The 12,532-nt window shown below is 48.0% G+C and overlaps 3 protein-coding genes across 3 annotated transcripts; 1 reads left to right on the top strand and 2 right to left on the bottom strand.

Annotated features, from left to right (window-relative positions):
• Nucleotides 1–38: 38 nt before the first annotated feature.
• Nucleotides 39–8,301, bottom strand: SERLADRAFT_360974 (uncharacterized protein; the record flags this gene model as incomplete). Its single annotated transcript, XM_007317172.1, has 13 exons — nt 39–1,716; nt 1,775–2,195; nt 2,254–2,480; nt 2,531–2,669; nt 2,725–2,803; nt 2,857–3,031; nt 3,080–3,154; nt 3,206–3,595; nt 3,652–3,783; nt 3,837–4,419; nt 4,475–6,280; nt 6,337–7,959; nt 8,033–8,301. 13 exons carry the CDS (start codon nt 8,299–8,301, stop codon nt 1,078–1,080), a joined length of 6,558 nt encoding a protein of 2,185 aa, XP_007317234.1.
• Nucleotides 8,302–8,688: 387 nt separating this feature from the next.
• On the bottom strand, nt 8,689–9,685 carry SERLADRAFT_464795 (uncharacterized protein; the record flags this gene model as incomplete). Its single annotated transcript, XM_007317171.1, has 3 exons — nt 8,689–8,988; nt 9,038–9,353; nt 9,545–9,685. 2 exons carry the CDS (start codon nt 9,174–9,176, stop codon nt 8,939–8,941), a joined length of 189 nt encoding a protein of 62 aa, XP_007317233.1.
• A 72-nt stretch (nt 9,686–9,757) lies between these two features.
• SERLADRAFT_414831 (uncharacterized protein) lies at nt 9,758–12,242 on the top strand (the record flags this gene model as incomplete). The annotated part of the gene is made up of 7 exons (XM_007317170.1): nt 9,758–10,072; nt 10,122–10,467; nt 10,575–10,683; nt 10,769–10,879; nt 10,931–11,542; nt 11,614–11,717; nt 11,766–12,242. The coding sequence occupies 7 exons, from the start codon at nt 9,985–9,987 to the stop codon at nt 12,100–12,102; spliced, it is 1,707 nt and encodes a 568-aa protein (XP_007317232.1).
• Between the last annotated feature and the right edge of the window lie 290 nt (nt 12,243–12,532).

Raw genomic sequence — 12,532 nt, 5'->3', positions numbered from 1 at the left:
CTCGATATAATGTTTTGTTGCTCATGAATGTTTCACAGACTCTTACAAGTAATACAACCAAGACATCATACGACGTCCATCACGGCGGCGGCGGGCTACCACTCTCAAGCTCTCATAAAATGTCGAGGTCCCCCAGCCTTCCAGGCCTCTCGTTGGACTTGCCTCCGGCCTCTTCGTCTTACAGAAATGATTTCGAGGGGGATGTCAACCAGCAGTCTTTATCCTCATTTGTCGACTCCAACATGATGAACGTATACCTACCCACACCCGACTCGCAACAGATGTTGTACAGTGTACCCAACAGCAATTCGTGCATTGACCTCTACACCCCTGTGTCCTCGGACTCATCGTCCTCTTCGCCAGTCTCCCAGACTTTCCTGTCCGACTATCCTCTTCAGGACAATGTAGACTTATCGCATGGTGTATGGGACATGAATACGGTTGGGATGGCCGTCCCAAATATTCAACAGGATGATTTCAGTAGTTCTCAGCCTTCAAAATATGAACCAGCGTGTTTCCCCCAGGATCCTCTCGACATGTACGGTGTAAACTACCCCCTCAATACCTACGATTCGCTCGATTTTCAGACGCTCCGTGAACACAATATGCATGATGAATTCGTCGATCAAGCAGCTTGAAGAAGCTTTCGTATTTATCGCATTGTCTTCGTCTGTCTCAGTTTCCGATCCCCGCTGCCCTTCCGTATCTCTCCTCAACCCCCCATATGTTATTTTTAATTTGCCTGTTGTATGTATGTATCATTTCCTCATTCTTTGTCACGGACTTGCGCTACTCTGATTGTTTCATTATTCGTATATATATATATGACCATATGTAACCTTGTTATACCTAGTTCATCCATATATTTCTCTGTATTACAATTCCCGCCCCCCTTTTGGCATTTCTTTTCATCTTGGGTATCCTCCTCTTACGGAAAAATTGTTATTAGCAAGTATGCAAATATAGTGTTGTAAAAAAAGAAAGTGTGAAAGCTACAGCGAGTCATTCAGATCATCCAGCATATCATCGAACCTGTAATGTAGAAACACACTAAAAAGAAAGTAAATTCTGAAAAGATTATGAACCACCACGACGACTAAAGTTTAGACTTCCAAATCTGGAGAGGCGCCCTTTGATAGAGCCTAGGCTACCTACATTAGAGGCAGCTACTGATGCACCTGATAGTCCGACAGCTGAAGCGCCGTTACCTACGGTGATCAGAGAGTCATGAAGCGATTCTGCTTCTCCATCACTTCCGCTGGTTTCGCGAGGCCCAGAAGAGACGCCGGTCAAGCCGTGCCGAGTAAGATGAGCGAGATGTTGCTGAAGCGGCGTTTGCTTAGTCCTCATAGGGTTCTCCAGGGGCAAAAAGTTACGGGGTGATTGGGGTGTCAGGAGGGGTGAGGTGAGAGTCTGAATGCCTAACTGTAACGGGGGAATCACGAACGGAGATCGTGTGGATGAGGCGTTTGACATCGAGCGCTGAAGTGAAGATTGATCTTGCGTTGACCCCTGGTATTGTGATGGCGCAGAGGGAAGGTACGATCTTGACGTGGGTGATACGGGGACTTGTTCGGAACCTGTGTCCATGGCTAAGCGGCGGATTTCTTCCTGGAAGTTTTTCCGGAAGAACTTCTCGAGGGTTTCGTGGAAAGGAAGCATCTCAGGGGGACAAAGCTGACCATGTAGCTTTAGACAGCTATCAATGATGCGGACCTACGGTAGGGAGCTTAATTAGTTTCTTTCGAGCGTTGAGAGCCGAGGCCGCACTTACCTGATCGTCTATGGCAATGCGTAACTTTTCAACTAGCTCTGCCCTTTCCGGGTATTTGGTGACGTAAGTAGGATCAAAGAAGGTTTCTCGGTATGTTGATATGCCACCCTCTACCGGTGCATCCACTGCACTGTTCAAGCTCATAGATAACGGATTCGTCGGTATTGTTTGAGTCGTTTTTGCAAGTGACGAGTACCTGAGATTGAGGGCAGCGAGTTCTCTGGTCTTCTGCTCTATCTCGTTCAAGGCGTTTTCAACGGGAGAGATATCAAGCATCTCCAAAGCTACGACTTCTGATCTCCGAAGAACAGTAGGAAAGGCTTCCTCTGTAGTGAAGTACGCCTTTTCTAACCACACTTCTTCGTCACCATCACGTCCAGCTTTGACGACCTTGTTAGAACAGCTGAACAAATCGATGGCGCTGCGGATTACGTACACCAATAAGATATGACAGACGCCCGATAGTTGATTTGACATACCAATGCTCATAATAATTCCGAACTGCAAGCGGAACATCAGGACTAGTAAAGATGGGGGACAAACGATTTGGTTCTGGTGCCACTGCAGTGCATTGTATATATTGGGTGTTCCCAAATCGTATGTCTACCGGCGGATCTCCCATCGTTTTAAGCAGTTGGGCTCCGGGATGTTTGTTGAGCATGCGTTCGCAGAAGGCACCATATTTTTCCCATTCATATCCACGATACTAGAAAGTATATCTAGTGAATTGTCTCGGCCTGATAATGTGCTACGCACGATAAATTGCTTATTTCGTATAGCATCTGGAAAGTCGCCATAGAATGATACACGGAAATAGTCAGAATAATATCGCTGGTCAGTAATGATATGTTCGAGAAGAGCGGCTTGATGGCGCAAAATCTCTGACAACCGAGCACTAGTAAATCGGGTGAGCTGCATGTATCGAAAATGGTGACCGAAACTAGACGTACTAGTTGAAGGTAACTTCGGCATGCTGCTTTGCCAGTTCCTTGCATATCTCGATCGCGTTTTCATATGCCTTCCCCTTGCCTGTTTAAGGAAATGAGCGATTATCACGGATACCGAAAAAGAACCATCCTTACCTAGGTAATCTAAAATCAATAAGCAGAGCGTCTCTTTACGATGGAATTGTGATTGCTGCGGCAACCCTAGATCTTCCATAGGGTCAACAAAAGTGTGTAGATCCCACTCGTGCAGATCAGAATGTAGCTTCAGTGTAAGAGCAGCTTCCACGTAATTTTGAGATTGGAGATGCATCTACTTTATCATTAACGGGATATGAAAATTTAAGAACTGAGCACATACATTAACTAGCTGGTGGACGTATTTGATGTAAATCTCATCACGTCCAATTCGCCGAATGAAATTCATCAGACGGAGCTGTTCAAGCGCTTCAGTCATGGTAGCCCTAAGTAATGGCACTCTGCTCACCGTAGCAATGACACGGTCATCCGCATACTCGTCACCATCAGGTAGCTGACGCACGCTCAACAGTAGTTTAAGGAAAAGGTCTACCGAATCAAGGAAAAGTGCTACACGTTCCCGGAGCTGCTCGTCAACATCGGAGGTCTCGAAAAGGTGCCTAAGCTGCGCAATGAAGAAAGCACGAGATATGTCGTCGCCTTTACTATCCGACATAAACAAAGAGTCCAGCTTGTTGACAAGCTCATTCTCGATTTGGTCGAAGTTATTGTATTGTTGATATTCGGAAACGATCATACCAAACAGTATTTGAACGGCGTTATTGCGCAGCTGATCATGATGGCTAAGACAGAGATTAACCACATGCCCGACCAGTGGACTTAAAGGAGCTTGATATTCCTGCATAATGAAATTGACAGTTAAGTGGAAGAATGACATTGAGGGTGTCAGCTTACGCCAAAAGTCAGAGCTAATTCCGAATCAGGAGTGGAGTTTTCTGGCCATCCGAGCGCTATCCAAAGACGTAACAAGATATCAGCCCCTTCTCCCCGAATATCGCCACCAAGACGCCACACGGCACGACGTTTCTTAACCATCCATTAGTATAGGAGAATCATGGAAAGCCTTTTTTTAAACGTACCTGCGGACTAAACTCCTCGATAACCAGTTGATCCGAAGACAAAAGTCGGAGGAGCATGTAAAACGCCTCTTTCCATAAGTTGGCATTGAATTTTTGAAATGACAATTTCGATGGTATGAAGTCTCTCTTCAACAGTGTTGCGACAGGATCCATCATTTTGATAAGAACTTTATGCGCTAAGATATTAACGTTGAGCCAACTACCAGGGAAAGCATCGTTCTCCAGTATCGACGCTGAGACCTTGAAGAACTGAGATAGCAAGGATGCAAAGTTGTCTCTACCCTCGATTTCAAAACTAGATTCCAGGAAGTTGTATATATGCTTGGTGGGCGCAGACAAAACCAGCACCAAGAAGACAATGGCGGTTTCACCGAGGCCGGGGTTGAACACAGAGTTATTCTCGCAAAGGAGCGATGCACTTGTAGCATTCCGAGGCGCATTAGGAAGGAGTGCCATTAGCGAAAAGGGATAAGACTCTGGGAATGTAACCGGAACTGTCGCAATGGACATTGTAGGCGACCGAGTACGCTCAACAGCACGATGATTGGCGGGATCCTGGAATTCGCGATACGAGTCTAACAACCTACAGACACATTAGTAAGAGCTCGGAATAATAAAAATTAACATTAACAACTCACCTCGGCATAAGCGTCAAAAGGTATTCGACATTATCTTGTTCCTGGCGTAAAAGATTGCGATCGGCAGTGATAGCAGGGGATACCAGCTGTTGTTGCAGTTTATCTAACATTACCGCCGTAACCGTGACACATAGCCTGATACTTTCCAACCAACTGACGCGTGCAGAATCACGAGCATTGTCCGAATCATTCAGATGAGTTTGTGTGTACTCATCAAACCGACCAAAGTGGGGCTTAATCCAGATAACGACAGCTTCCACTAAAAGTGCACGAGACTGTGGATGGTCAAACAAGAAACTCTTGACGATCTGGAGGTACATGATGAGTTTCCAGATCACAATCTTGCCTTTTCCAGATGAAACTGCTTTGGCAAAGTTGCTTGCTATGGTCACGAGCTCTACGGTGGAGAATACACTGGATAGGTCTGGCAGTATCGACGTGAAGTGTTGAAGGGCAATTGTTTGGGTCCCGATAATGGATAGAGGAGACGATGTGGCCATCATCCGGTTAACCTCGTTAAGATGATTGCGTATCTCACGCTTGAAAGTCGATTCCAAGTATTCCGCTGTAGGCCCGATTCCCATACCAAGTTCTGTGGCTTTCTGTAGTTCGCGAGAGCGTGTAATGAACTTGAAGATATAGTGCCAGACCTTGAGGGCAGCGCGCAACGGCGAGGCAGTATCGTTCCCGGTGGGATTCCGGAGAAGACGGTCCATTGAGTGTATCATGTGAGAGGAGGCTGCTGCACAGTTGAAGTGTTTCTCGATGTAAACATCTAGCACTGGCTGGAAGTTGCTGAAACGGCGGTCTTGGACAATACGCAGTACAGTCACCAGCGCATTGAAAACCAAATGATCTATCTCTCCAGACTGATTGTTATGAGAGACCAAAATCCCAAAAAGCGAATCGAAGATATCACGAAGGAACTTGACGATCTCGCCCTCCCCAACAAAAGTGAACTTGGTCAAAACAGTAGAGAGCAGCTCTGTATTCGTTATCTGTTCCCAATTCAAAAGGCTCAATAGGACGGGGTTTTGTGTGAACTTGGTAGAACATAGAGACGATCGGATGGTGACGGTATCCCGCATGGGAAGTGCTACCCTCTGCAGATCGGGAGGGACATAAACTTGTTCTGGCCTCTGATTTGGGAGCAACCATGGTGTCAAACCAAGATATAAATCTGGTGTTATGTGGCTCAACCGGTCAGCCTTATAAAGAACTAGTGTGTGGCTACCATCTTCGAGAAAGGCTCCCTGGGCTGGGTACAGTGGCTGGAAAGCAAACGCAAACGGTCGATCCACGACCTCTGTCGTTTTCGCGTACAATTTTTCTCTCCCAGTTCTGTGGCGGAAAGTGAAGAACAAATGCCAGTTGGGCACGCCCTGGAGCGGGAGCTGTAGCTTAATGAGTTCTCCAAATGTTGGCTGATTGTTGCGCGTGAAAACTATGGAGTGGAACTGTGTCACTTCGGGTTCACCGCTCCCTTGCGATATGGCTTTCTCGATTGCTCGCCCATCCTGATCCCTGATTTCGATGGTCATTTGCACGTTGTTGTTGTTGACGGGCCCTGGACGCGCAAAGTTTAGATTAGCCATACTAAGGCGTGATGAGCCCGTATGGGTGGATGAGAAATCTCCACTCCATAGTTTAATATAAAGTTCGTTTCGAACATCTCCCGGGAACACGACGTCAGGAAAGCCCAGGCGCAGAGTGAGTGGTATGTCCTGCAATAAAGACATGTTCTCGCGAACAATGGTTGCTGCATCGCCGTGGAAAATCTTGATGGAAACAGCCAGCATTTCAGCCCTATAGATTACACCAGTCAATTGAGGTTTCTTTTTGACAGCTTTATTGCGACAGACCTAGGTGACTTCTCATACTCTTTGGTATTTTTGGCGATGATATCTTGATGTAGCATGGAAAATAGGGCTTCGTTAGTTGGTACGTAAATAGGCATCGTATACTCCTTCGTGGGAGATACATCAACTTGCTCCGACATCATCTTATTAAGCTGCGTAAGTTCTAGGACTGCGCATCCAAACGGACGTCGGAAAAATAAAGGAGGATCGGCCGCGAATCCTCGTGCACTGACTGGGGTCGTCGGGCTCAAGGTCACCTCCTCCCTGATAGAAGCCTCTGAAGTTCGTCTGCCATTATCACCAGGAAGCCCTGAACCCATACTGGTCCCCATCTTCATCGCACCGTTCCTGACAATGCGACATACAAGGAACATCGGATCTTGCGCATCCGAGATGGAAATGTCAGTAAACAGTGTCCGTATACGTGCTGCAGGATCGCGCGCCAGTACTCCATTGTGGTTCAGTATGACACAGCGGTCTTCGGTAACGAATCGGGGATATTCCGAATTTTTGCACAACGAGAAGTATAGCTCTGCAGTCTCGCCTGGCGCACATGGGGACGCGACAAAAGCGCGCAAGTCGAGGAATATGTGGTAAAATTTGGCTGTTGCTTGCCTCTCAGGTTGAGGCGGTGCAAGAGAGCCCATGAGGCGAGAGTTTGTCCTGAGACGCGACAATTCTGGGAAGGCAGAATGCGCAGGTGTAGGTATGGGGGCCGAGGAGTAATCGATCGATGGGCCGAGGTTGTGTCTGGAGGAATTGAGGTGCTCATTGGGAACATTCATATATGCCAATGATGTCTGCATAGCATACATCCTCACAGCACTCATCCAGCTTTGAATGTCGAGCTCGCCCTCGACGTCGACACTCACCAGCGCGCCCCAGCTTGGGTGACGTACAATGATGTCGAGACCTTGTACTACATTCCCACTCACGAGCTGTGCAACACAGTCCCGTCGGAGACTAGCCGTCTCCTCCGAACTAAGCGTCTGCGCAAGGAGCTGCCGCCGCCCAAGGTGGAGGGCTTCTATATGTTCACGCACGGTATGAAAGAGCTTGTAATCGCGCCGGGCAAGGTACTGGAACATTAAGTTGTGCCATTCGCGAAGTGCGGACGCAATCTCATCGATGATGGGCTGACTGCTTCCTGACGCGGTGTCGTCGCCCGATTTGAGAGAAGGGCGTGGAGGAAGTGGTTTTAGTGCTTGAGAGTCATGGGAGGAAGAATGTATGCTTGCAGGGTAGACTGTCAGGCCTGCTCGTGAAGACTTGGCTTGATCGGGAGGAGGGCCGAGTTTGAACGACTTTCTCTCGTCTTCCATGTCTCCCTTGGCTGAGTCGGGGACGGTGGTAGTTCTATCCTGTTTGAGCTGAGGCGACATGTCTGATGGCGTATTTACTAAACCATTCGTGGAGGCAGTATTGGGGGTGAGTGCGGTAGCGAGGTCAGGTAAGCGTCCTTCTGCATCTGAGAGTTCGTCGCGGACGTATATATGAGAGGCGGGGAAGATGCCAATGAAGACCTGTTGGGGCTCTTCCGTTTTGACTGGCGTCTTGTTCGAACATGAAGGGTCAAGTGACGCAGCCCAAGTGACAGGTGGACGACGGGTCGTACAGACGACATATCTGCAGATGTACAAAGCACATAAACAATTCGCAACTGTGCCAAGGTGAAGCAAAAGTAAGGATGAGAACGTACCCTCTGTACCAGATGCCTTCGACCTCTTTCCCGCGTGGAGTATACTTTTCGAAAGCATAGACCTCGTCGCCGACTTCGAGGGAGACGACGTCCCTGTGTACGCCATTCTCGTCGTTGGATGCTTCTGTGACAGTGGAGAGTCTGGTGCGATTGGAGATGCGAGTGTCTCTTCGGGATTGGGACAGGGCATGGACGGCGTAACCGTAGACAATGAGAGGTAATGGTTCCCAGACGCCCTTGCGTTGTCCAGGTGCTGGGCTCGTTGCCATCGCGGATGACTATGGCTTGCACGAGCGATTGTAGATAGCCCAAGAAGATATAACCGAAGGCTCGAAAGTATAGGTACAAAATGTCACTAATGACTGGTGTTAGGTGGGCCTTTCCGGTGCAAAATGAACGAGTACGGAATAGATAGCGAGCGATATTGCGTTGATAGAAAGGTTGAAAGGGAAAAGAAAAGCTCGAAGCTGGACTGACCACGAATGATGACTGTCGACAAGCAAGCAGGCGCGTTTGCAGTTGGAAGTATGAGAAACAGAGGACACTCGTGTAATGATACCTTGGGTAAAGACGCACAAAAAAAAGCGCCTCGGCTTCGCGTCTCCATCAATTGATCATTTTTTACCTCATTTTGGCATTTTTTCTTTCAAAGATCGACGATTCATACCTCGCACAATTAAATTCAAAGATACTTTGTACCCAACATGTAATTATAACATATCATTACCTGGGGTAAGCACCAGCAAAGTGTCTCAGATGCTTCACTGGGTGGACTGGCTGCGTTATCATACAGCAAGTTCCGACGGACTCCATCATGGTTACCATGACTAGGATATCCGCTCCCTTGGATGATTGAATGACAACCAGTCGACGTGCTAATGATTCACCGTGAAAATCCATTTAGGTTCAACGAGACTCGAGCATGAAGCCAATCCCACGAGTATACGACACGTAAACTGTGGGGAAGAACCTTTAGTAATGCACAAACTGAAGACAAAGACTTACCGATTACCAAACCGGGAGCCGAAGTAACGAAACAGACATGGATATCGACGAAGGTGCCACGCACTGACTGGAGGCTTTGCTTCAGGGACAAGAATAGATGGACATTAATCATGTCGCGATGAAAAGTAATTCCGATCATTCACAGCGGCGCCATACAATCACCGGCAGAAAGCCTGGGGGCAGTACTTTTGAAACGCTAGTCGCTGATAGGGATCATGGTAGCATTGTTTGCACGCCAACCAATGTTTTGACATGATCAAAGAACAGGTCGCGAAGAGATAAGATCATGCATGGAGAGCAACATCCTGGAGGAGACCTATAGAATAGCAGAAAGCAGTGCAGGTCAGTTCGCTACATTCGCGGGTACAACAAACAGAGAAGAATCAGAGGGGATGCCCGATGTTAAGCTGTGACGGGCAGTGTCGTCATCATAGATACGAAGACCGTCGTGATAGCGCATATTTTGCTGCAACCCATCAATACTGCATGCTGCCAAGATGTGCTTACCTGGCCAAAGCTATCCCAGCAACAAGGATACATGTCGGTCAATACTGGGAATCCTATCACCTAATATCCTTGTTGCTTCAAATTGATCTTTCGTAGTGACTTTGTTCGTTTGATACCCAAGCCGACGACGATGCAAACCGTGGCATGGTTCAGCTCAAGGGGCAGCCACAGGGTTAGGGTTATTGGCGTTAGGGCAGGTCCACACGCGTACGCGACGTTTCCAGTTTCCAGCCAACCCGCCATCCTTACATTCATCCTTTTGCATGTGTCTGGTTCTATTGAGGGCGTCTTCGGTGGACAATAGCGCAAGAGTACCTGAATCCGTATATAAAGTCATCGCAAACGGCAATAAAACTGAAGAAGCTATCCAGTCAACCCAGGACGACACTGAAAGGACATTCACCTCATAATCAGACCTGTACAGCGCGCATATAGCTAGCATGCCTTCACTTTTAGATCAGATCGACCACCTCACATCGACAGCTAAAGCAATTCGCTCATCTGCATCTTCCATCTCTCCAGGCCAAGGTGTGCTGTTCCCTTTCCGCCTTTAATGCACCAACTCAAACACACCCAGGGCCCTTTACCACCGCCGTCCTTTCCACTCCCCTCGGCAACCTCATCCGTGACATCGACGCATCCGAGTTGGGTCTCTTCACTCTCGTTCCACCCCCAGGCCATCCTATTTCTGATGCTAATACGAAATCAAACCCCAAAGCTAATACGAAGGGTAAACTAGCACGCGTCGAGTTTCCTGGAGCTACTCCCCTGAAACGCCCTCCTAGGAGGGTGGCAGAGAATGTGCCCACGCCTGCGAGGTTGCGGAAGGGCACACATGAGAGAGAAACAGGCAAGGACAAGGTCGTAGCAGATTATGACCCAGAGGTGTACGCACAGGCGGCGTTGAAGTACCTAGATCGCTAGTATGTATCTGCACGGTATTGTTTACTCTCTACGTACTTCTTGTGCTTCTTTCATCAAATTTGTTACCTCCTCTGATTACTAAACTGATCCGGTTTGCGATATCTAGTCAGTCGATCCGCCCAATGCCTCGTGCTCGTGCCGAAGTGACTTCTCTCCTCGAACAACTTGCAGAGACGCGAGAGAGGATCCAAACGCTTACTGATACCCTCCAAAAGGTGCACCTATCTTTTCTTCCCCCCCCCCCCCTTCTTTGACTGACTGATAACGGTAACGAATAATTATCTTGGTACTTTTGTGTAGATAGCAAATGCCGGACTCCCTCCTGCCCATCCACCTTTATCCCAGTCCGCTGCTGAGGAAGAAAAACGCGCACTGGAGCTCCAAGACCGTTTGACAGAGCTTCGCAAACGGGTATGTCCTGATCTTTCTTCTACATTTATAATATATGCTCATATATTGCAGAAAGCGGCCCTCATGCGACCTACGCAAGTTTCTCGCATCTCACCTGTATCTCATTCTCCACCAAAACTGAGTCTTCAAACTCAAAAACTAGGCAACTCGCTCGCTCGTTCACAATCGCAAGACCACGACCAAGAATCCACCTTTTGGACGACTCCCGGACCGGGGCCATCTGCACGCACACTGCGCTTCACGGAGAACCTACTGCATGAACCTGAGCCTGAGACGCATCTCGACTTCGGAGACGTATCGAACGTGTCGTTTTCTAGCCCTGTGCAGGGGGACATATTGTCTAGCATCATCTTTGTTAAAGACCAAGATAAAAGCATTGAAAGGATGGAGGATCAGGAGAATTCGACTTCAAACGACCAGGTTGACCAAGAGTCAATGATGCAGGAATCAGATGCAGAAGAAATCATGGATGACGAGCAGACAGTTGTTCTCCCAAAGGTGCCTCTATCGACTACCACACTGGAAGACGTGCCACGATATGTATCCCAGAACAAGCCTATGGAGGATTCCACAGCGCCGGGTCCGTCATCTAAAGACCCACCTCCCGAGTCTGCGAAGAAGAAGGCAAAAATGCGTATCAATAGCGAGACGGAGCGCATTGTTGTAAGTCGTACAGCTATACAACTAGCATATATGCGGATGCTGCCTCTAAAAAGCTGACTGCTCCATACTAGGCGAAAATATGGTCAACAGTGGCCGAGATCATTATGCCTGGCCATCCATTTGACATTGGTCCAAACGCCACCGTGAACAAACCTCCAAGGGCCAAGGAAACACTGTAAGTTTCATGGCCTGCTCCAGAACAAATGCTAACTGAAATCTGAAGCGCATACCTGCAAACTCTCACCACCCTGACGCCAACCTCAAACCTCGATTCGCCTTCCACTTCTTCACTCTCATCGCATAGTTTGTCCTCACAGACGGATGGCACTCAGACAACTGTACAGCAGATCCTGATCGCACATCTCTTGCTGGCGCTGTTAAGCGCGCCACCAGGATACTCGATGTCACTGGGGAGGCTAAAAGAGGTGGTGGCGGAACGAAGTAGTACGGGTAGTGGAGCGGGTGCTGGTGCAACGAGGGCTTTGTACGGGTGTGTTGCGAAGAAGTTGATCAAGATTCAAAGGGGAAGTGGGGAGCAGGTTGTCAAGTTCGATGTTTGAGCTTGACAAGATTCGTTATGCTCCGTGCTGCCATTGTGAATGATTATCTCTGGGCTAATTTTGGTGATCTTCTCCAGATTGGATGACTGTGCAGTGGCTCTACGCAAGCTTGAAACGATAAGCAAAATGATTAATGCTGTCCTTATCGCTTTCATATTTTGTGACGCAAGTCGAGAATGTCCCATTAGATGGGGACCCCTGCTGTGTCAGTATGATGGATAAGCTAATTTAAGGACCAACTTGAGTTTGCCGGTGAGTAACGATGCTGTTTATAACACTGGCACAGTAATACGGAAACATGGACTTGAACCCTTTGTACTCGTGATTGAAAGATGCAGATAAGTAAGCCAATGAACACCAATGTTTGTTTTATTAGGAGAGAACCGTACAACAATCAAGACTGTCATTATAACTTGTGAGACGGTTCTGT

This window comes from Serpula lacrymans (assembly GCF_000218685.1).
Source record: "Serpula lacrymans var. lacrymans S7.9 unplaced genomic scaffold SERLAscaffold_6, whole genome shotgun sequence".
In the NCBI taxonomy this organism is placed as follows: Eukaryota; Fungi; Basidiomycota; class Agaricomycetes; order Boletales; family Serpulaceae; genus Serpula; species Serpula lacrymans.
The sequence above is the reverse complement of the archived record's forward strand: the minus strand, read 5'-3'. Positions and strand labels throughout refer to the sequence as shown.